The sequence below is a fragment of the Cryptococcus neoformans genome (assembly GCF_000091045.1).
Source record: "Cryptococcus neoformans var. neoformans JEC21 chromosome 6 sequence".
In the NCBI taxonomy this organism is placed as follows: Eukaryota; Fungi; Basidiomycota; class Tremellomycetes; order Tremellales; family Cryptococcaceae; genus Cryptococcus; species Cryptococcus deneoformans.
In genome coordinates, this window is record NC_006691.1 from 1,348,435 (window position 1) to 1,371,145 (window position 22,711).

Here is a 22,711-nt window from a genome sequence, read left to right on the forward strand (position 1 = left end):
GGTGTGTCATAGCTTGTAGATACCCCAGAAATAGTTCGAGATTATTCCATTTCCTATATCCGCCGACCTGCTGGCAATAACAACTCTATACACCGTGTTTATACATCTACCTTAATTATACTGCTTGTACCTAATCATAAATGGCTTCAAGACCAGCACCCCAAGCACCGACACACTACTCACGCCACCGTCCACAAAGCATCACCGGCAACAATGCGCCGCAATCTCGCACAAAGCCACGGATCGGCCAGTATATCGTCGAGCGCACGCTTGGTACTGGCTCCTTCGGCAAGGTAAAATGTGAGTAACAAAGTGTATCGTCAAGAAAAATGTGAAGATAACATAGAGATAGTGGCGACACATGCTGTGACGGGCCATCAAGTTGCTCTTAAGCTCATCAACCGCTCCAAGATAACAACGCCGGATATGAACGCCCGAGTCAAGAGAGAGATCCAATACCTCAAAGTGCTCAGACATCCTCATATCATTAAACTGTACGTCCTGACTGCACTCTCTGTCGAGTTCTTTGTCTTGGCTTGCAAGAGCGAGCAAGTGGATGTGCATCACGCCGAGGAACAATGTCTCAGTTGCTAATGTATCACAGTTACGAAGTAATCACCACTCCTACAGATGTCATCATGGTCATGGAGTACGCTGGCGAGGAGCTCTTCAACTATATCGTCCAGAAAGGCAAGCATGGAGTGAGTATCTATCTGGTTGATATAGTGCCGCGGAGCCTTATTCCGCTCGGCGGCCGAATGTGTTTACCCCGTCAATTTGCGAGTATAATGTATTGACAAAGGTACAGATGACAGAAGATGAAGCTCGAAGGTTCTTTCAGCAAATGATCGGTGCTATCGAATACTGCCACAAACATCACATCGTGCATCGTGATCTCAAACCTGAAAAGTGGGCACCTTATTCCGACACCACTGACCGTGGGGGGGAAGCTGACAAAGATCCGCGAAAGCCTGTTTCTTGATTCCCGACGGAATATCAAGATTGGTGATTTCGGTCTGTCTAATTTGATGACGGATGGTGACTTCCTCAAGACATCTTGTGGTAGCCCAAACTATGCCGCACCGGAAGTCATTTCTGGAAAGTGAGTGGTTCGACGAACTCCCAAACGACGGGGCTGATGAGTGAGAAAAGGCTGTACTCTGGCCCGGAAATTGATGTTTGGAGTGCGGGAGTGATCATGTTTGTGTTGTTGTGCGGCAAGCTTCCATTTGACGATGAGCATATCCCTACACTCTTCAAAAAGATTGAAAGTGCGTGTTTTCCACTTGTCCTTTCAGTTGCTGCCAAGCTAACTATCATACATAAAGATGGCGTTTTCCACATCCCTTCGCACGTCTCTGAGCCTGCTCGACACCTGCTCAAACGAATGCTCGAAGTTGATCCTCTCAAACGATGTACCATTGCCGAAATCCGACAGATGCCCTTCTTCCAGGAAAACCTCCCTCGTTACCTTCAACCATTACCCGAACTCGCCGATATGGAACGTTACCCGTCTTTAACCATGGACGATATGACAACATTGCTGTTGATCAATGAAGGTCAGGCGGATCCTAAAAAAGTGGCGGAAGATAAGGGTTTGGTATTCTCAGAGGATTTGGGGGTGATTGACCCAGATATAGTGGAAGAGTTATTGGAAAAGATTACGACGTATTCAGAAGGGATGGTTTGGGAGGCGTTGAAGATGCCGGGGGATAATCAGGTGAAAGTTGCGTATCAGTTGGTTAGGGATCATAGAAGGATTCTTAAGGATTGTGAGTTTCCTTTTTCCCTCCGGATTCGCTTCAGTAAATTTGGAGCTGATTGAAGCTGTAGCGAATGCGTACGAGGACGAGGATTCATCTGCGATGGAAGAGTTTATGGCTTCTTCCCCTCCTGCATGGAACGCTGACATCGCAGTAAGCTGAACCAGCTAGATTTTCACGTGTGTCTGTTGCTGACAAATATTCCAGCCGCCCATAGATGTGCAGCAAAATGGTGCCGACGAATATCCTGATCTTGAGGATGTCGATCTCGAGATTCAAGACATTCCAAACGCCCATTTCGATGTGCTCGACAGTTCTCTTCCTGGATGGATGACTCGTAAGTTCTCTTACAATCTCTATCGCGTATGAGCAACAACTGAATTCAAAATGGAATCAGCTCCATCATCCTCAACATCCGCCATGTCCACGCCCACAACCACGCATCCCACCTCTGCCCAAAATTCTGCCAACCCTTCATTTTCTAGCGTCACATCCGATACTACCGCATCCGGTTCCACAGCGGAGGAGGCTGCGCGCGCTCTCCTCTCCCCCGCACCATCCTCTGCTTCTCAAAGCGTCACTTCCTTTAGTTCCCCCACGCCTCAACCACAGCCTCAAAGGCGACTCGACAAGAGTATGACTAAACCCAAATGGCATTTCGGTATCCGTTCACGTTCACCTCCGATGGAGGTTATGCTTGAGATTTACAGGACGCTGAATGTACTCGGTATGCAGTGGCGTTTGAAAGATATCCCCTTACCTGATATTGGAGGGGCCCCGCCAGGAGGTTATTCGGAAGAGGTGGAATTGGTGTTGGAGGACTTGAAGGAGAAGAATGGGGAGAGACCGGTGATGGGGAGGAAGCCGCCTAGTAAGAAGGATGCAATGGCCCAGGAAAAGCTGGCGCAGGGATTGTACCATGTAGAGACAAGAGCGAGATACGGCGATGTCATGGTATGTGTTTTCGCAATATTTACTTTGGGTAAACACGCTGTTGGCTGACTTGTTTCATCTCTAGGTTCGAATGGACCTCCAACTCTACAGAGTCGACGACCAGCATTACCTCGTAGACTTTAGAAATCTGGGATACTATATGGTTTCGGAAAAGGACATGTCCTTGCCAGATGTCTCGAGACAAGGGCACAGTCACGAAGAAGGAGCATCGAATGCTGGAGGTTCTGTGCCTTCTGCAACGAGCGCGACCGCAGCGGGCGCAAAGGAGGCTGGGATCGGAGGTGTTTCTGGGCCATTCCACTTTTTGGAGATGGCCTGCCAGTTGATCGCAGAGCTCGCTAGTGGATAAGGTATTTCATTCTGCAGTTTATTTTTGTTCTTTTTATTCATGGTTCTGAAAGCCTTTACCGGCCGCGGAGATGTTTCCAAGGGTGTAAATAGTTCCTCATAGTCATGTATCGATCTGTCTATACTTTTGTGCGTTATTTTCCTTATTCGTATTGATTGGGTAGTGGTGCAGCTATATGGGATATGTATGCCGATGCATTTGTTATACATCTGTAATGGGCCTCATGCTATACGCTGGACTATCGAATTTAGTCGGAAATATAGCCATTAGTCAGGTGTGATCGTTTCGGCGAGGTTGTAGGTGACGATTACCGGCTCATGCTGAGAGGAATCACGGGTGTATGGGAGGTAACCGATTAGCCGGTGATATCCGGGTGGGCGGTGGAGGATGTTTCCGAGTTGAATTTGCGGAGTCTGGCGAGCGTCCAACTGGACATAAATTCACATATAAATGTCGGGGAGCGCTGGCCACGTATAGCAGCAGAGCACAGGCGCAATGACAACAATCCCTCAGATCCCCTCCGACACAACAACGACCAAACCGCACATAAACCCAAACCCGAACCCGCCTCCGCGGCCGCCGGATCTCCCAAGGCTGCCCATCCCGCCACTCAAAGACACCTGCGCCCGGTATCTAAGAGCACTCGAAGCTCTCCAAAGCCCCAAAGAGCATGCCAAGACAAAGGAGGTTGTGAAAGAGTTCCTTGAGGGTGGAGAAGGGACGATGTGGCAGGAGAAGTTGGAGGAGTATGCGAAAGATAAGGAGAGTTATATTGAAGAGTTTTGGTGTAGGTTTATTGTTTGTCAGACATAATGGTGTCTGACGATCGACAGATGAAAGCTATCTTTCCCATTCGGATTCTGTCGTTCTCAGCTTGAATCCCTTCTTCGTCCTGTCGTAAGTCCCCTTCCAAGACATCCGGCCACAACGCTAACGCCTTTCCGTGTTAACAGTTCGGACGTCACTCCTCGGTCAAACCCTCAGCTCTCTCGAGCGGCCGCACTCATAACTTCCACTTTGTTCTTCATCCATGACCTTCGTAACGGTTTACTCCAGCCAGATGCTGTCAGGGGAATTCCGTTGGATATGAGCCAGTACGAGAGATTATTCGGTACATGTCGGGTTCCCACAGATGTAAGCTTCTTATTATGTAGGTGGTGATGAAATGTACACGAGCTGATGGTGAATGCAGACTGGATGTAGGATGGAAGTCCATGGTAATGGAAGACATATGGTCGTTTTGAGGCGTGGACAGTTCTGTATGCGTCCTTGTTTAAGATGAACGTACAGATGACTAATTACCTTGAATTACAGACTGGTTTGACTGTCTCGACTCCAAGAACAGGCCTCTCCTCACTGACCGCGAGATCCTTCACAACTTGGATGCTATCGTCAAAGACGCGGACAAGATTCCTACACATGAAGTACGGTTGTGTTTCCCACTTCCTCTCATCGTTTTTGATCTAACTCTCGTTTGAAATTAGATTGCCAAAGACTCTGTTGGCATTCTGACCACGGAGTCTCGAAAAATTTGGTCCGGTCTCAGATCTGATTTGATCAATTCCAACAAACTCAACAAGTCTTGCCTCGAAGTTGTCGAGTCTGCGCTTTTTATCGTCTGCTTGGATGATGCAGGACCTGAAGATATGGCTGAGCTTTGCTCAAACTTTTTGTGTGGAGGCTATAAGCTCGAGGGAGGGGTGCAGGTGGGAACTTGCACTAACAGATGGTACGACAAGGTTTGTCGTCTTAGATGGCTACGAGAGGATTTGCAGAGAGTAGAAGCACTGACCATAGCTTTGGTAGCTACAAATCATCGTCTGCTCCAATGGCGAAGCAGGTATCAACTTTGAACATACCGGCGTTGATGGGCACACAGTCCTCCGATACGCTGCAGACGTCTACACTGAACTTGTCCTCCTCTACGCCAAAACGATCAACCCCTCCACTCCTTCCCTATTCCAAGCCAAACTGTCCCCCTTTGCTCGCTCAGCAAAGGGTCCTCCACCTACTCCTGAAGACGAGATTGATACAACCCCTAAAAAGCTGGAGTGGAAGTTGACACCTAGTTTGAGAGCTGGAATCAGGTTTGCAGAGACCAGGATTAGTGATTTGATCTGTCAGAATGATAGTCAGGCGCTCGAGTTTAAGGGCTATGGGGGAACGTTCATCAAGAGACATGGTTTTAGTCCAGATGCGTTTGTGCAGATGGCTTTCCAAGCAGCTTACTATGGACTTTACGGTGAGTTTTACTTTTGGTAGGATGTCTCATTCAAAAAGAAGGAAAATGTTGATGTACGGGATCAGGACGTGTGGAGAGTACTTATGAGCCCGCTATGACCAAGTCTTTCTTGCATGGTCGTACAGAGGCCATTCGAACCGTCCAGCCCGAGAGTGTTGCCTTCGTCAAGGTAAGTCCAACCGAGCTCTCCTAATCACTGGATGGAGCTCACGCACGCACAAAATTTAGACGTTCTGCTCTGAGACTGCAACACCTCAAGAGAAGATTGCTGCTTTGCACAAAGCATGCAAACGTCATACCCAGCTCACGAAAGAATGCTCTCAAGGGTTAGGGCAGGATCGGTAGGTTCACTTTACAATTGTTTCTTTTCGCGATACACTTGCTCCGAAGCACTTTGCTGATCCGACCCCGCCTTTTTTTCTTTCCACTTTCAGACACATGTACGCACTTCATTGCCTCGCCCGAAAAGAAGTGATGGCCTACGAAGCTGCTCACCCGACATCAACTCTCTCTCCACGGGTAGCATTACGCCGTGCGTCACTCGCTTCCACCAATAACGGCGACTTGCCCAATGGGAACGGTAACGGTAACGGTAACGGTAACGGGCTTATGAGCCCTCCCAAGCTATATTCTCCCGAAATCGACCTGGATCGCCCGACTATCCCTGCCATTTTCACAGACCCAGGGTATAACCTTCTCGGGACAAGTGTGTTGAGTACGTCGAATTGCGGTAATCCTGCCTTGAGACTGTTTGGGTTTGGACCAGTGACACCTGAGGGTTATGGTATTGGTGAGTTACTTACTTTTGCCATTCTTTTTGTGTTCATGGAACAGCTGAATTTGCTGACCAAATGGGATTAAATCAGGCTATATTATCAAGGACGAAGGGATATCAGTGTGCATGTCGTCCAAACACCTTCAAACGCGACGCCTGCTCCATACCCTCAAAGCATACCTCCTCGAAACCCAGCGTATACTCATCCAGATGTGGAAAGAAGCCAACGAACGACCTGTTACCTCATTCATGGACCATTTTGGTATTTTGCGAGATGCAAGGACAGGCAAGCCCATCAGCATGGAGGTAGAGGAAGAGGAAGGGAAGGAAGCTGGGGAAGAGGTTCTAGGCGGGTTTGGGTTCTTTGACGTTGGGGCGCAGAATCAGATTCCTCAGTCGAGAAGAAGGAAGGCGTTGGTGGGGAAGACGCTTAGTATTGCAGAGTATTAAATCTTCAAAAGGTATTTTGTGGTTAACACGTTGTACTTGTTGTCTGGTTGTACTAGTCAATCATGGATCAAAATGAAATTGAAGATCTTGGTGAAATGTTTTGCAATTGCCATTAGCAAGTATCACCAGGATTGACTGTTAGGACAAAGTTCATCTACTATACAAAGAGCTGTTTACACATGCTTGGACTACATTGTTGAGAAAAAAAGGATGAGATATCGTCACTTGATGGGCCTAGAGAGGATTATCCGAGGTGCGAAAGATATATTGCTCAAATTGTCATGGTTCAATCTTATCTAGATAACTAAATGCTGGATTCGGTAGATGGAATAGGCCTCGATGTTCTGTTGTTGTTCGATTTGGACGACGATTACTCCCGGAATTGCATTGTGGGATATATAGATGAAGAAACTAAACTAATGATAACAACTCCTTGACTCTAATACTTCCATCTGCCTCCAATCCGATCCTATTTCCACTCTGAAACCTTTCGATGGAATTGTAACAGTTAAGGAAGGGATTCTGTAGCGGGCGAAGGAGGAGGGGATAATTTGCCCGGTAAAGGGATCTCGTTGATTATGATGGGCCCGTTGGCTACGAATTCGTGGGTGAAACTTCCCTGCTTGACGGTCCCTCCATCCTCACCATCTCGACGGACGGAAAGCTTGGTCAATCTGGCGACCTTAATCTTCTCCAGTCTCTTCCTCTTGGGTTCAGTGCTCGCCATTGATGCTTCTATCTCAGCTATCATCTCCTTGGTAGGTTCAAAGTTAATCGGGCCGCGAGCAACGCTCTGACTCAAAAGGATTTCCCTAGGAGTGGAAACGCGGAGAGATGCGATACGCCTAGAAAGCTCATCGATGGTCTGTTGCCTTTCTCGGATGGCAGCATCAATATTACGAACGGAACGCTGAATGCGTTCAAGTGGAGGTTGTCTGATATGGCTTTTAGCCTGGTCCGATTTCAGTGCTGAAAAAAAAAAACTCACGAAGGATTTTGGCGGTGTTCTTGTCTCTCGGCTCGACGTTTCAACCCGGCAAGCAAATTTTCCAGCTGTTCGATTTGTCCTTCCGCATCCTGTTGCACATTTAAGTTCTCTTTATGACGAGAATAAAATAGCATATACGCACTTGAGTAGCCTTTCGTAACTTGGCTTGGTAAGCAGCTTGCTCTGGGTCGAGATCCATTAGACGAGCAGCCTCTGAAAAACTCGAATCTCTCCTTGCTTTGATGAGCTTCTCAACTTGGCCAATTTTCATGTCCACTACTAGTGTGTCAGCAATTCCCAATATATGCCTGTATGACTTACTTCTCGACATCTTGGATCTCAAATCAGCAAGTTTACGCTCCGCCATGGCGTCAGAGTCTCTTTGCTTGGTGACTGTGGGGTAAAGTTCGTCGATCAAACGTTGGACCTGAGAAATCTGGGAGAATGGAATGACGCTTTGTTGTTCGACCAGATTCACTAGAGCATGGAATTCGACTGTACCAGCATTGCGAGTTCGAAGTTGCTGATGATATTCGGCGTTGGCAGCCAAAGCATCCTTGAGCTAAATGTGACAGTCAATCATTATATGGAATCCTTTCGAGATATTACTCACTCTTTGCACTTCGTCATTCAGCTGTTCAATGACTTTGACCGCCACAGTACCCATTGGCCCTTTTTCGATTGCCGTTGCTTTCGCAGGTCGTTCAGGCACATCTGGCCTCGTCGGCGCAGTTACATCAGACAAATCCGCAATCTTTGGTTTGCTAGGACCAGGAGCTCGCGCAGGTGTAGCGGGAGTAGAGGGCGTGGCGGGACCAGCAGCCATAGGAGTAAAAAACGGCGTCTGGGGGTTCGCTGCAGGCTTGATGGAGAACAGTGACGATGGTCCCGGAGGGGCAGAAGGTTTGCCTAGCCCCAAGTCAGTTGATTTGGCCGCCTTTTCCTCCGGTATCGTACGAGCTGCAACGGGTGTCGTGATGGCAGATGGGGTCGACGGCACAGTTAATGGTTGGGTGGAGAAAAGAGACTTCGTAGTTTCTGCAGGCTTTTGTCCGAATAGACTGAACCCGCTGGTTCCAGTAGGCTTTGTGGATTCTGTTGACGGAAGGGATTTACTAGGTTCAATCTTGGGCTGGCCGAATATACCAAATGTAACGGTAGAGGGCTTCTGTCCCGCAGGCTCCGCGGCCTCCGCTGGTTTTTGTCCAAGAGGACTAATGGCTGGCGCAGGTGGCTTGGCGCTGTCTGCTGGCTTCTGACCAAACAGACTGAAACCCCCGGGAGGAACAGGGGTCTTGGTTTTGTCTGTGTCTGTCTTTATTGCCTCTGTAGGCTTCTGATCCAACGAGCCAAACGCACTAGCAATTGCAGGTTTGGCGGGGGAACTTTCTGGAGTAGTCGATTGCCCAAGAGGAGGACCCGAGAGAGGTGAAGATGTTTTGGCGGCGTGTTTGAAAGGGAAGGGTAGCTTGGGAGGCTCGAGACTGGATCTGGGCTGTTCAGTGGTGGCAGGGGCAGGGTTGAGTCGAGAGAAGAAAGAAGCGCCTTCAGACGTTGGTGTAGGGGAAATAGCTTTCTTGTCAGCAGGGGGAGTGGGGGTGCTGGCGGGCTTTGTAAACCAAGCAGGCGGTGATTTCTTTGCACTTGATTCAGGCTTTTCGGAAACAGCATCCTCCTCTTCATCTCTCTCTACGTCCTCGTGGTCGACTTTCTCATCGGAGTCTTCCGCTTGTTCATTGACAGGCGATATATCAGAGGTGAATGAAAGTGAACGGCTGCGCTGTTCTCTTTCCTCATCATACTCGTCCACCTCATCGTACTGCTCTTCGTCCTCACCGTACTGCTCTTCCTCGTCGTATTCATCCTCATCATATTCGTCCTCCTCATCGTACTGTTCTTGCTCATGAGCTTCCTCGTCGTATTCATTCTCATCGTGTTCCTCTTCTTCTCTTTCCCCTTCATCATATGGTTCCTCGTCTCCGAAGTCTTCGCCATTCATTGATTCTCCTTCCTCCTGCTCCACAACTTCAGCTTCTGACTCGATCGGCGAAGATTCACCGGATGGCGGCTCTTCGATAACTGGCTCAGCCAGAGGAGTGGTCGCCTTCGTATCGGCCGCCGATGGAGTGGATTGTCCTCCTTCTATCTGCTGCTGATCGGGGACTTCATTATGCTCCTTGGCGACAGCTTTTTCCTCACGAGAATCCTCCGTATCTGCCTCCGTCTGTTCATGTTCCGATTTGGCGACGTCTTCTGCCTTCTCCTTCTCAGACAGCTTTTCAATATCCGCATCTTCCTTAGGGGCGGGGGTATCCGTTTTCGATTTTGTAGGACTTCCCTCAGAGGTCAAAATCTGAGCAGTTTCGACAGTAGTTTTAGCAGGCTCCTGGGTGGGTGTCGTAGATTCGGGTGCATGAGAAGCAACTTGGGCGAAAGATGGCGCTCCTTCTACTTCAGCGATGGGAGCCGGGACTTCGGGCTCCTTTGCATCCTCATCCTTCTCCTGGGCGTTCTCCTTCGTGATCTCGGCGAATGATGGCGCATTTTCCTTAGACGCAAGGGGCTCTGGCACTTCAGGTTTATCTTCCTCATTTTTCTCGATCGATTCTTTGGTAATTTCCGCGAAAGACGGGGCATTTCCCTTCTGTGCGATAGGCTCCGGCACGTCGAAACCCTTGACTTCCTCTTCTTTCATCTCATTCTCTGTTTCTTCCTTCACAACCTCAGCGAATGAGGGCGCAACACTTTTGGCCGTAATGGGCTCAGGCACATCAGAGGCTTTGGCTTCCTCTTCTTTCTTTTCCTCGGGCGGGGACGGCTTGGTACCGAATGTTGAGCCGGCCTTGCTTCCAAACGATGAGGCTGCGGGGGATGCATTTCCAAAAGGCGACGAAGACGCTGGTTTGCTTCCGAACGATCGCTGGCCACCTCCAAACACAGAGCCTCCTCCACTCGCAAAGGCACCGAAACCTTTCGCTGGTTCCTTGCTACTCGCCGCGGCGAAACCTCCAAATCCACCGCTAATGTTCCCGATCGGCTTGGCAGCAGCCACACTGGTAGGAGCTGTAGGAGTTGAGGACTGACCAAAGCCAAAGGCTGATCCAGTGGGCTTGGACGGTTGACCAAAAGCAGGACTGGAAGCTGTACTACTGCCAATGGCAGACGGCTTGCCAAACGCGGGTGTTCCGAACGCTGAGGCTCCACTCGAGGGAGTGGTAGACCCAGGAGCTCCTGTGGCTGGCGCAAAGCTCGAACCAAAAGCTGTAGCTCCAGTTTTCTTCTCAGCAGCTTGGCCAAATCCAAAGCTGGGAGCAGTGTTTCCGAACGCCGTAGCTGGCTTGAAGAACGATGGAGTGGTCGATGAAGGTGCGCCAGGGGTAGCGATAGGATTAGGGGTAGCAACGGCGGGTTTCACAGGCGGTGAATTGGGCGGCGTATCGTCATCCAAGCCCGCGGGTTTCTTTCCAACACCCATGACAGGGGATGAAGGTGGTGACTCTTCTAAGCCAGGTACACTTGTAGGTTTTGACGTCTCGAGTGCGGAGGCAAAACCGCCAAGACCAAAGTCATTCTTCTCCGCATTGGCAGAGGGGGCAGGCGAAGGTGAGGACTTGAAAGTTTCTGTCTTTGGCTGACCGAAACCTGCGAATGCAGGAGGCTTCGAAACTTCTGTAGAAGGCGCAGGGGAAGGGGATGATGCCGGTTTTTGACCAAACGCACTTGTACCGAAGGCACTTCCACCAAATGCACTTCCGCTAGCACCCCCAAACGCCGACTGACCGAATGCTGACGTACCCTCCTTCTTCTCTTCTTCAGGCTTTTGCCCGAACGCAGACCGCCCGAAACCAGAGCTCGATCCTCCTACCGCTGGTTTAGGCCCGAACCCTGTGAAAGCAGGAGTTGTTGAAGTTGATGTACCAAAAGCGGATGGCGCGACAGACGCTGGTTTATTAGACTGGCCAAAGGCAGATGGTGATGATGTGCCGAACGCAGAAGAGGCAAGGGAAGCGGGGTTTCCAGGCTTTCCGAAAGCAGACGGAGTGGTTGACGTGCCAAAAGCTGAAGGCGCGGGAGAGGCAGACTTGTCAGTCTGACCAAAGGCCGGTTGACCAAATGCAGACTTGCCCCCAAACGCTGACGGAGAAGATGGTTGGCCAAAAGCAGAAGGGGCAGTTGATGATCCAAAGCTTGATTGGCTGAACGCTGTAGGTTGACTGGATTGCTGACCGAAACCACCAAAAGCCGGCTTGGCAGCACCGAAAGCGGATGCAGGCGAAGCGGCATTTGAGGTGGATCCAATCGGTGCTGAACTTTGCCCAAAGGCAGAAGCACCAGAAGCTCCAAGAGCCGATGTACCAAACGCAGACGGCTTTGCGGAGGAGCCGAAGGCAGATTGACCAAACGCAGCTGAAGGGCTAGACGAGCCGGCGGTAGCATCCGGGGCAGAAGTTTGGCCAAATGCTGGGGAAGCGCCAAACGTAGAGGGCTTGGAGGATGCGCCAAAGGCTGAAGCGCCGAATGTACCTGGTTTAGAATTTCCGAATGCAGATTGGCCAAAAGCGGTAGAGCCTGAGGCAGAGCCGAATGCTGCAGGCTTAGGGGCAGAAGGGGTAGAGGTGGGCACAGATGATGGTTCGGCGCCGATGTCCATAGCGTCTTCTGCAGGTGCACCTGCGGAGGAGATATCTCGTGCGGTGATCATGCCAGAATAAGGCCCTGCGTCGGGGTTCCTGACATCGAAAGAAATAATGACGCCCTCTTGACTGTACGCCAGTAACCTTGGCAGAGGTGCGAGGTCAGGCAAAGTTCCATCGGTACTCTGTTGTACAGTGTCTTTGCTGGTAAAGTCAAAAGCAAGTCCAAGAGTTGACGTGTTATCTCGCCCCGTCTTGGGATTAGCTACTGGCATTGTGCCTCTCTCGGATCCATCCAGGAAGAGCACCTCCCACTTCCCTCCTTCGTCTGGGCGACCATTCATCACCGCTATATCAGTTGCAGCACCAGAAATGATGAAAGCCAAATGCTTCGATTCTGTTCCCCAAGCGCCAAGTCCAGCAAAATGTCTAAACGCCTCGGATCTTGAAGGATACCCCATACCATTGAGTGGATCGTAGAATTTGGTGAATGTGAAGGAAGGCTTTTGGCGATGAATGACATATTGCTCGATAGGGTCAGAATCCATACTTTCCATGTTTTGAACGTAAGTGACTAGAAACAAGTCGTTTTCAAGCCACTGGACGAAAGAGGCATGAGAATTAAGACCAGGAGGAGAGGGTATATCAGATTTAGGAGTGCCGTCAGGGGTGTATTGGGTCAATTGGCCATCAGGCTTGCCGACAACGATTTGTTTCCCTTTTGCAGACCAGCCCGCTTAAAGAGTATATCAATACTGTTCAAAAGGCTTTAGCCACTCTCACTTACCGCATGTAAATGGCCCAGCGACTGGGGGCATCAATTTTCCTTCCTCAACATCCGCCATCACAAGCCCTTCTTTGGCAACCAGTGCTACTAATCTTCCCAATTGATCGGCTGACGGGTTTGGAAGAACATCGAGGAGGGTAGTTGGGATGTTAGAGGTAAAAGAATGAAGGGGAGAAGTCTATAAATCATCAACTTTTGTAAATGCTCGTTTGTCACGGCGCTACTCACATCGCCAGCCACGACGTCTCTTAATTTCCAAACAAATACTCCAGCTCCATTGGCTGTGGCCACAACCAGATATTCATCTTTCACAGCAGACCTGTCGTATGTAAGCTACATTCCCTCGACATGAACTCCCACAATAACTTACTTCACCCATACTGGTCTAGCCGGTAATGAGATAGTCCGTACTGGCGCAGACTCGGGTAATGTTTTATTACCGCCTGGGGCCTCGTTGATCAACCTGTGAATATCCGCCAACCGGTGTATCCGAACATCTAGCAGATAATCAGTACGCTGCAAGCTTGCCAAATAAATTATGCTTACCGCTATTGCCACCAACAACAACCAATCCCCAAGTATTTACAACTGCCATCAAGCTGCACTCGTCTGGTAGCCCTTCAAGGTTTATCTTCTCGGATACTCGTACATCTACTCCTTGGTTCCTCTTGATGAGTTTCAACCACTATATACAATCGTTTCATCAACGTCTTTGCTGCTGCAGCGACAATATGTAACTCACCGAAACATCAACTTCATCCCCTTCGACGACTTGATTACTCGGACCGGCACTGGAGGGGGCGCTATCCATTGCAAGAGCGCCGAAAGCATTGTTACCGAACATGTTAAATCCTCAATCATGCGCTTCAAGGAGGAACAATTCGTGGAAAAATAGTGGTAGATGTATGTACCGATGAAACTTACAGCTCTCCGTTCTTGTGGTCGTCGAATTCGAATTACAATTAGACAACAGGTGATATTACGTAACTACCAACCAAACAGACTAGTTCCCGGGGGGCTTATACAGCGTCTCCGCGCAACAACGAAAGCAACAGCCGGCGGCTTAGACAACTATCGATGCTACTACACCCAACGATTTCTTAGTTATTTTCATACTTTCCCTACAGTGGCATGTCCACATACATCCCTATTCACGACCGTCCCCCACATTACGCCAATCTTCCATCTCCGCCTTCCAACAGCAGACAGCCCAGACCACCGCGTTACTCCAGTCCAGATATCGATCCCGACATTCCACTCGCAAGAATGTCTTCGGCTCATGAATCAGATCCTTCCGAACAGGCCAATGCCACACAATCAGGAGATTATGTCCCCAGGCAAAGAGTAGGGAGTCAAGGAGCCGAGCAAGAAGGACAGAGTCGGAAAAGGGCTAGGACTTCTCCGTCACACTCAGGAGGGAACGGGAGCTACGTTCCGAGACAACGGACAGAGGAGAGTCATCATTCGCATCATAATGGACATTCTGGACATGCGCAATCCGATCAACATGGCAATGGACAGGTGTATCGACCAAGGCATGGTCAAGCTCCCTTGACCGGTTCCATCTTCAACCTTTCACCGAGGAATCCGTTTACATCTGTCGTCGGTGACTTTATCATGAATGCTGCTATGGGCCATAGCAACGTTGAAGTGAGCTGTACATGACAGTACAGGAGTCTGAAGCTAATGGTTATGGCTAGATTGAGCTCAAATTGGGAACATTCATGACCCCGTCAATGCCCGGCCAGCAACCACGGCGGATCAACATGCCCACACTCAGTGAGATGAGTTAGTCGTTCTCTCATTATGTGATATAACTCTTGTCACAGCTGATATCTCATCCGTCACCAAAAAGTCATACCACACGATTATCCGAATGGACCATTTGTTTCAACTATTAACCATTTGCACCATCGTACGCTCAACGAACTCCTCAATCGCGCCGTCGAATCTCAAAGTACCCACCCTACCGGACGGCTTTACTTTTCCCGCTCCAAGCTCGCCGACTCATTCTACGATCATAGCGAACATGGGCACGGTAAAGTGAGGGTCTCGAGGGATATGGATAATGGACACGTCGTACAGGCTGTGGAAAAGAGGAGAATTGCGGATCTGAATGTGTACTGTCCTGGTATGGCGTACGATTTTAGGATTAGCGTGAACACCGAAACGCCTTGTAAGTTTACGTCTCGCTTGACCGTTGGCGGCGTTTGCAATGCTGAAGCTGGTGATGTGTTAGGTGAAGTACCAACCGGAAACGCTAAATCTGTGCGATACAAGGATAGAGCGTGTTACAGACATCAAGTCTGTCGAGTTGATCTCACTAGCGTGTTTTCTTCTGTACGTTACGCTTTTCAAGTATATTTCTGAAATCCATAATCTGATGTGGGTTATTTGTAGAATCCAAGAAACGCCGATGTTCCGCCTTCGCGATCATTCGAGCTCGAAATTGAAGTCCTTGATGTCCCAGCATTACTTGCGGAAGGCGCTGCTCAAAGCGAACGGTTCGACGAAATCTTACAGAATGTCCTCGATAGCGCTCGGATGTTGGTGAAGAATATATAACTACCAACGACTCTTGATACCTCGCGCTTTTCTCTGTACACTGCCATCCCATATATGCATAAAATAGACCAAATCTAAAGTGCATGAACAAATGACAGAACAATGAATGTCTTCTGGCTAGTACCACTTCATTCTTAACCACTTTCTCTTCACAGCTGGCTTGGCTACAAAGATACCCGCACTGAGGCCTCCCAATGTTAACAGTAACTGGATCTTGTTAAAGTTGTCTGAGAGGATGTCAAAGGTGCCTGAGGGGGTGAGACCTCGAGTGAGGAAGAGATCTTGACCATACGCTAAGAGAAGGGATGTCGATTCAACAAGAGCGGGCGACGAAAGGAGGGAAGTTGTTCCTTGGACCTGTTTTCATCAGGTTCAATATCATCCAACATCGCATTCCGACTGTTACTGCATGGAAACAGACATACCTGGTATTCGTGAGAAATGATTTTTCTGGTGTCGATGGCAATCATATTGTCATAAGGAATCAGCATTTCCTCTTTATCTCTCGATGTGGGCTTGCCCATCGGCCGACGAGGGTCGAGGAGACGGCGAGGGATAGAGATAATTTGATTACGGTTGTTCACAACTAACGAAAATGAATCAGCTTCTATTCACTTGCACGCTGGGATCTGAGACTAGAAGAAACGCAGACTGACAGATGAGTTCTTTAGTAGTGATACCAGCTTTGGAAGTGGTGAATCCCAAAGCCTTGATCTCCGAAGGGATGATGAAGGTCTGAGCAAATGCCTTTACCTGCTTGGACACAAAACTTGACACCGCGGGACTGAACAAAAGCAGCACGATCCCAAGTCAGTGATTACCACTCGCTTTCTAAAAGAAAAAAAAAGCCGCATGGAAAAGGACTCACGTCACACCCTTCTTCTCGGTATCTTCGTAAATCTCTACTGATCCAATTCTATAACCCCCTTCCGCAAGCCACGTGTACACTAACCAATTCTCCACCATCGCAACATGGATCCCACCTCTCTTCACCACTCCATCAATTTCCGTCGCATAGACTGTCTCACCAGTTATCGTATCCAGCACATAAACCCTTCCCAACCCAACCTCCTTGTGAGTCACAGGATTGAGGCCTTTGGTGGACGGGGAGAACGTGCTGAGAATAAGGAGGTGAGGATTGAGGTACTTATACAAGGTGGACTTGTCGCCGAGGACACGACCAAAACTGGCGATAGCGTCCAAGGTGACAGGCTGAGATTCGAGGATCATTTCATCCTCCCTGAAGGGATGGGACCAAATCAAGCTTGAAGTGTAGGTGTAGCTACTTTCGTTGAGGGGCGTCGCGGAAGGTGTAAAGCCTTGAATGGCAGTACCATCAATAGACTTGGTAGTGGTGGTGAAAAATAGCTTGTTCGCTGCTTCTTTCATAGTCTTGGTTACCTTTTTGCACCCAGGCCAGAGGTGTAGCCTTTCCTTGTCATCGACGACCCCCAAAACCTTTGATTTGCTGCCGCAATTATCAAAGGGTGTAAGGAATGCTTCCCTCAACTTGCCTTCAAAGAGAGTAGTCCCTTCAGGAAGACCAGTACCGGTATTGACGTTACCCGAAACCTCGCCCGTATAGGCGTCCACATGATAAGCCACCGTTCTCACTCCTCCTTTGTCCACCGTTTTGGAGGCTAGTACACCCAACAACACGCCTCCTTCATTTTGCCTCACAATCCACATCCCATCTACCTTCACATCTGAACCCTTTTCCGTCATCAGCCCCAAATTCCTAGTCCAGACGGTTGCGCCATTGGAAGAGTCGAGAGCGAAGAGTTTACCGTTGGCCGTAGAGAGGATGACGAGTTTTTGAAAGCCGAACTGGTCGCGGTGGAGCTTAGTTTGGTTGAGAGGGGTGATACGGAGAGCAGAGGAATAAGAAGCTGAAGTGAATCGTTTGATAAAGCGGACAAGATAGGCGGGGAGGTCCTATTGGGATGCGTTAAGGAACTACTTCTCGATCGGGGACGGAATCTTTAACCCACTTTCAATTCACCCAAATGTCTCAGCAAACGAGCCCCAAATCCTTCCTCGTCAAGAACTTCTCTGACCTCTTCCACTTCGGGCTCGCCGAGATCAACAAACATGACAGCCGTCACATCCGCCAAGGATTCTTCGCGTGTCCACTGAGCACCGTTGAACTGCATTCGTTGGATAGCGTGAGATGAGGTGGTGAGGATGAGAGAAGGAAGGTGTCTTTCGTTGACAGAGGGGGATACAGCGGCCTAGCGAAAATATATTAAGTGTTAGACGCAAAGAATGGCTGAAACGGGGACGTACGTGGAGAATGACACCGTGAACGAGGTCATCAAATGCGAAGGTGAAACCCGAAGTGATCACTTCGGAAGTAGCTGATGCAGGAATGCTGATGGATTGGGCGACTCCCACCTATATAAGAAATAAGTCCCCAAAAAATAATGCTAAAAAAGATGACCCACGGCCATATTGTAGGACCAATAGACCCTGTTTACGAGAACACCTCTTTCCGTGACCATAGCCGAATAGACCGAATCTGATCTCTCTGGCGAGTCCTTCGACAGCTCAAACTCCTCCACCTTCTTACCATCTCGCACATCCAAAATTTCCACCCCTCCGTCTTCTCGTTTACCGAGAATGTAACCCTTATGTCGAAGCCCAACATCGATGATGCTGCCATAGAGACGACCCTTGCCGGGTAGAATCTCCTTGATCTCACCGAGTGTACCGCCCTCATTGAGATGCAAGCTACGGATCCGACCGTGATCTATCCATACAATATGGGCAGTTCCCGTCTCATGGGCGGAAGCGATCATGGCTTGTTCTGGGATTTGCACAACCGAGGGAACTTGGCCAAAGTCTGCTCGAGGGATGGGTTTGTCGAGAGCGATGGTAGAGGTGAGCAAACTCTGCACAGCGAAAGAGTAATGTAATGCGAGGATGTGGATGGAGTTACCAGAAGGCATAATTTGTTTGAATACCATGTTGGATCCTGCACCAGGGGATTCCATGCTCCACAAAATATCCCCTTTGTCGCTGCTCAGTCTGGTAATTCGCTTGCCGTCACTCAAAACTAGCCAGCTGGCGGGTTCGGAACCTTGAGCGGCAACGTATGCTGCGTCGGTGCCGAGGTAGACTGGGGTGATCAGGTGGGATTGAGAGAGTGGAAGGAGAGGAGCGTGCCACAGGAGATGGCCTGTAGTAAGGGAGAAGAGACGGGCTGATGATGCGCTGGGACCGGAGAGCAAGAGGATAGCTAGATATCAATTAAACATGGATCATTGTAAAAGAGACAAATAACCCACTGTCTTCCTGCACATGGAAAGATACTACAGGGTCATTATCCTCTAACGCTTGTCTCCATACTATGGCCTGTCAGCATAAATTTCAAGTGTACAGCACATATTACACTCACCGATTTCACCATTCTCAGCATTCAAAACAGCCAACAGGTTTTTCTTGGTCAGCTGTACAACCCTTCCCCCATCAATCCCCTTACCCTCCACAAACAAAGGCGGTGTGGGTTCTAAAAGCGGTTCACCGATCAGAGGTTTGTGCCAGTCGACGATACCGGCGAGTTCTTGTTGCAGTCCGAGAGCTGTCGGAAGGCAAACGATGAGAAGACAGAGGGTCGAAAGGAAGAAAAGAGAGGAACGAATGCCTCGTAACCCGGATGAAGTCCTCATCTTGGACTCATATGGTGGTCTTGATGAGGAAAGATGATATGCAGTATGTACCAGTATACTACTCGTACTGACGGACCCATGGACGCGCTCGTCGTCCGTCATTTATTATGTCGTAGAATGAATGGCACAGCGCGTAGGCGAGAAATGTGAACGCACTGCGATCGGGACACTTTGCTGGGACAGGCCTGACAAGCTCCGATCTAACGCGATCAGGAGCGATCATGCCTTGTTTTGCCTGATCATGCAAGATCAAGTCCCATATTGAAAGTCACCGCGATCAGTAAGAGTAGCCACCTAACAATGCGCTCGAATGTTGATATCATGCCCGATCGTGTTATGCGGTTGCCTGATCAAAGGACGAAATGCATGATCATGTAACTTAAGAGACACGATCATATGGGCAAAATGCAAGATCGGATGGCTGTTCTGCCTAATCATGATATATATGAAGCATGATCTTGGAATGTGTGCATTATTATGATCACTAACAATAATGCATGGTCAGGCAATAGGGGTCATGATCAGGCAATAGGCTATTTGATCATGCAATGGGGCTTATGATCACGCAGCAATCCCTGATTATTTGATGCCTGGGAGCGATTGTTGGTTCATTCAGTATTATCCACTGTAATCAAGTCGTCGAAGGGGATGAAGTTGATGTTTCGGTGAGTTACATATTGTCGCTGCAGCAGCAAAACTTCGTGCAGTTCTGAGAATGATTTGTTGTTTATTACGTACAGACGTTATTCTCTAACGATGTACCATATGCCAGGAGAAGAAGTGTTCGGCTTGAAGACTCAGAATAGCATTAAGCAGACTGGCCACATCACCAACAGCTACATTCAAAACTTCAAAGTTCTCACCAAGCGAGTGAGGTTGTCAGCGTGCTCAAAAATGGAGATGCCCCTGTCAACAAGTGTTGCTGGATTAACCGGCCCTCAATGCGATTCCATGTTCTCCTACACTGGTCTTTCTTTAAAACAAGCCGCCGCGGGTCCCATAGTGTTCAGAGAGGAAGGTAAGCGCGCAGTTTCCAAACTACGATGGCTGGTTGTCTGGGAGGAGTTGGAAAAAGGCTCAACGACAGATAACTGAGAAGACGAGTAGACCCCAGCAAGATGGGGGATTTGGGTGTTTTCCAACGTAGAGTAGGTCAATACCGGAGATCTCGAAACTGTCAACTAGGTTATGCAAGTTGTATTACATATATAGCAGGATAAGGGATGAATCGATGTGAGGATAAGATGAATAGGGATACTCCATATCTGCAACTGTTCCGATATCATCACTAACGGTCATTAACTAATCAGTCTCGATGTGCAATGCAGCTGGGAGATGCTGTGTTAACGTCTAGAATGCCCAAAGTTGAGCCACCACATCCCCATTCTCATCTTCCCCTTCATTATTCCCAGCCGGGGGAAACGCAGCAATATCCTTTCCACCAGCAGTCTCAATGCCGATGCTAAGCGCAGGGGCATTCTTGATTCGCCTATTGGCTTCTGTCTCAAAGAGCTAAAATCGGAAATCAGGTAAAAGCAAAAAAATCAAATGAAGATACTGACAGTGTTATAAGAGTGATCCAAGAAATCTTCAATGTTATATTCAGCCTTTGTGAAAGGCTCACTAAACACCTTTGCAAGAGTGCTGACCGAAGACAGGTAATGGTGTTGCAACGCTGCAATCTCCCACAAACTCGATTCGAGCGCTTTCGTCTTGAGCGGATCCTTCTCCTCCGGGTCGAAGGGGTCAACATCCTTAGGATTCACTGTCGTCGTCGTAGGGGTGAATGACGATACCGCAAGCAGAGAATCTTCAGAAGATTTACGCTGGAGCAAGACCATGCACCCGGGATGCTTCTTGAAGAGGTTGTATATGAATGGAAGGACCATGACGATACCTTGTGGGGGGGCTGTGAGACAGAGGAGAGAGAGACGTTTGATGAATGAGGCAATGATGGTGCTAGGCATGAGAGATGAGGAGAGGAAAATGGTGAGTAGACGGAAGAAACGAGCACGATACTTGGTGTGCAGGAGAACGGGAGTGAGAAGAGAATATAGTCGGGTGTAGAAATTAGGATACTCGCTAAGATTCGTTAGTTGATGCTTTTAGGAATAGAATAGAAGATGATTTACAAGTTGTACTCCGTCATTAAGACGAACAACCCGTTCATCGCCAACATCGCCATTGCGCCACCACCATCAACCAAACTACCCAGCCAGTCGGCAATTCTCAACCTCCTCTCCTTTTTAAAATGCGCCAATATACCCTGCTCTCCATGGAGACCCACAAGAATCTTTCTCGTCCACACTTCGTCAAGAGGGACTGAAGAGAGTATGGATTCCCAGAGTGAGGTGTAGACGGATGTCTGGGAGGGAATAGAGTAGATGGAAGCATGGATAGAGAGTTGGGATGTCCGTGTGCGCTTGCGTTTGCCGGACTGGACCTCTGAATCGGATTCAGAATCGGAAGATTCGTACGCTTTCATCCACTCAGGCAAAGCGTCGACGTCGGCTGCTGCCTTGCCCTTCTTGGTTCGTGCCGATCGACTCTTCTTCATGGTGGTTGTAGAGTTAGGGTCGGAGGGGGGAGAGGAGAAGGCAGGGAGGTAGAAAGTGTTGATGTCGGCAGGAATTTTGGGGAGGTTTGTGAGAGGAAGAGTCAGGGCGAGAAGGTTATTAGAATGCGGAGCGGTGAGTGGTGTTTGAGCCAATTGCCTAGATTGTATAAGTGCATTGCAATGCGAAATCGGAATGGCTTACGCTGCCTCTTTAAAGAATGCCCATCTGATATCATCATACGCCGCCCAGAAGTCTCCACTGACAATCCCGGCCACATCCTCCGGCAGTACACCTTTCTCATCCTCACATTGGTTCGCCGCCACAATCTTCCATCCAGATCCCTTTTGCTTGGGCTTTGCACCACGCAAGGATTGACTAGGGAAGATAAAATAGTGGAGTAGAAGACGGAAGTAAGGGATGTGGATGATCGGAGTGGATGAGGCTGAGGCGGAGAGGGGAGGGAGGAGGGAGAAGAGGAGTGGGATAGATGAAGACTGGAATTAGCAATGTTCTACAAAATAAGACTTACCCTTAACGCAGGTTCGGCATCTCTTATAAGCCCACCCAAAATTTCAACATATTCCAATAATCTCTCCCGGACCCAGCCCTTTACATCGACATCTCCTTCGACCTCCGGCTTTTTCACAGGAGTGACAAGATCCCCGCCCAATCCAGCTACTTTTTCATTCACAATATATTTGATGAATACCCTGTGAAGCGCCCATACCGCCTTGTGGACGACTTGTGGATCGTTGTGGCGCGCGAGTGCGATGAGGGGTAACAGCGGATTCGGGTTGAAGTCATCCGTACTGAGAGACGCTTCAAGTTTCTGAACTTGTGCACTCAGGTCCTGAGAAGCTACATTTGGCGTCTGTTTAGAGGCCTTTTCAGTCTGCTTTTGTGATTTGGCCATGTTTGGTGCTGTTTTTGTATAAAGCTACGTAACGGAAGGTGTGAACGAACGAAAGTCCACAACTT

The 22,711-nt window shown here is 49.0% G+C and overlaps 6 protein-coding genes across 6 annotated transcripts; 3 read left to right on the top strand and 3 right to left on the bottom strand.

Annotated features, from left to right (window-relative positions):
* The first annotated feature begins 99 nt into the window (after window positions 1-99).
* On the top strand, window positions 100-3,260 carry CNF04650 (SNF1A/AMP-activated protein kinase, putative). The gene is made up of 11 exons (XM_571611.2): window positions 100-300; window positions 353-494; window positions 605-701; window positions 809-909; window positions 971-1,102; window positions 1,153-1,271; window positions 1,329-1,772; window positions 1,834-1,916; window positions 1,971-2,100; window positions 2,161-2,717; window positions 2,782-3,260. Exons 1-11 carry the CDS (start codon window positions 141-143, stop codon window positions 3,064-3,066), a joined length of 2,250 nt encoding a protein of 749 aa, XP_571611.2. The 5' UTR covers window positions 100-140; the 3' UTR covers window positions 3,067-3,260.
* Window positions 3,261-3,507: 247 nt separating this feature from the next.
* CNF04660 (carnitine O-acetyltransferase, putative) lies at window positions 3,508-6,623 on the top strand. Its single transcript, XM_571613.2, has 11 exons — window positions 3,508-3,853; window positions 3,900-3,963; window positions 4,020-4,200; window positions 4,259-4,325; window positions 4,381-4,490; window positions 4,551-4,805; window positions 4,873-5,308; window positions 5,374-5,477; window positions 5,537-5,649; window positions 5,743-6,098; window positions 6,175-6,623. The coding sequence occupies exons 1-11, from the start codon at window positions 3,562-3,564 to the stop codon at window positions 6,531-6,533; spliced, it is 2,337 nt and encodes a 778-aa protein (XP_571613.1). The 5' UTR covers window positions 3,508-3,561; the 3' UTR covers window positions 6,534-6,623.
* A 273-nt stretch (window positions 6,624-6,896) lies between these two features.
* Window positions 6,897-13,839, bottom strand: CNF04670 (conserved hypothetical protein). Its single transcript, XM_571633.2, has 10 exons — window positions 13,685-13,839; window positions 13,489-13,627; window positions 13,313-13,439; window positions 13,171-13,261; window positions 12,943-13,120; window positions 8,135-12,891; window positions 7,843-8,083; window positions 7,664-7,797; window positions 7,522-7,610; window positions 6,897-7,468 (listed from the first exon to the last, which is right to left on the bottom strand). Exons 1-10 carry the CDS (start codon window positions 13,784-13,786, stop codon window positions 7,042-7,044), a joined length of 6,285 nt encoding a protein of 2,094 aa, XP_571633.1. The 5' UTR covers window positions 13,787-13,839; the 3' UTR covers window positions 6,897-7,041.
* Window positions 13,840-14,004: 165 nt separating this feature from the next.
* Window positions 14,005-15,602, top strand: CNF04680 (polynucleotide 5'-phosphatase, putative). The gene is made up of 5 exons (XM_571432.2): window positions 14,005-14,592; window positions 14,643-14,730; window positions 14,798-15,118; window positions 15,182-15,282; window positions 15,343-15,602. Exons 1-5 carry the CDS (start codon window positions 14,074-14,076, stop codon window positions 15,505-15,507), a joined length of 1,194 nt encoding a protein of 397 aa, XP_571432.1. The 5' UTR covers window positions 14,005-14,073; the 3' UTR covers window positions 15,508-15,602.
* Window positions 15,546-19,268, bottom strand: CNF04690 (endoplasmic reticulum protein, putative). The gene is made up of 9 exons (XM_571434.2): window positions 18,905-19,268; window positions 18,795-18,854; window positions 17,952-18,745; window positions 17,794-17,901; window positions 17,499-17,738; window positions 16,376-17,442; window positions 16,164-16,291; window positions 15,933-16,093; window positions 15,546-15,864 (listed from the first exon to the last, which is right to left on the bottom strand). Exons 1-9 carry the CDS (start codon window positions 19,173-19,175, stop codon window positions 15,625-15,627), a joined length of 3,069 nt encoding a protein of 1,022 aa, XP_571434.2. The 5' UTR covers window positions 19,176-19,268; the 3' UTR covers window positions 15,546-15,624.
* Window positions 19,269-20,382: 1,114 nt separating this feature from the next.
* CNF04700 (hypothetical protein) lies at window positions 20,383-22,671 on the bottom strand. The gene is made up of 5 exons (XM_571436.1): window positions 22,263-22,671; window positions 21,935-22,227; window positions 21,308-21,889; window positions 20,738-21,257; window positions 20,383-20,687 (listed from the first exon to the last, which is right to left on the bottom strand). The coding sequence occupies exons 1-5, from the start codon at window positions 22,644-22,646 to the stop codon at window positions 20,526-20,528; spliced, it is 1,941 nt and encodes a 646-aa protein (XP_571436.1). The 5' UTR covers window positions 22,647-22,671; the 3' UTR covers window positions 20,383-20,525.
* Window positions 22,672-22,711: the final 40 nt, after the last annotated feature.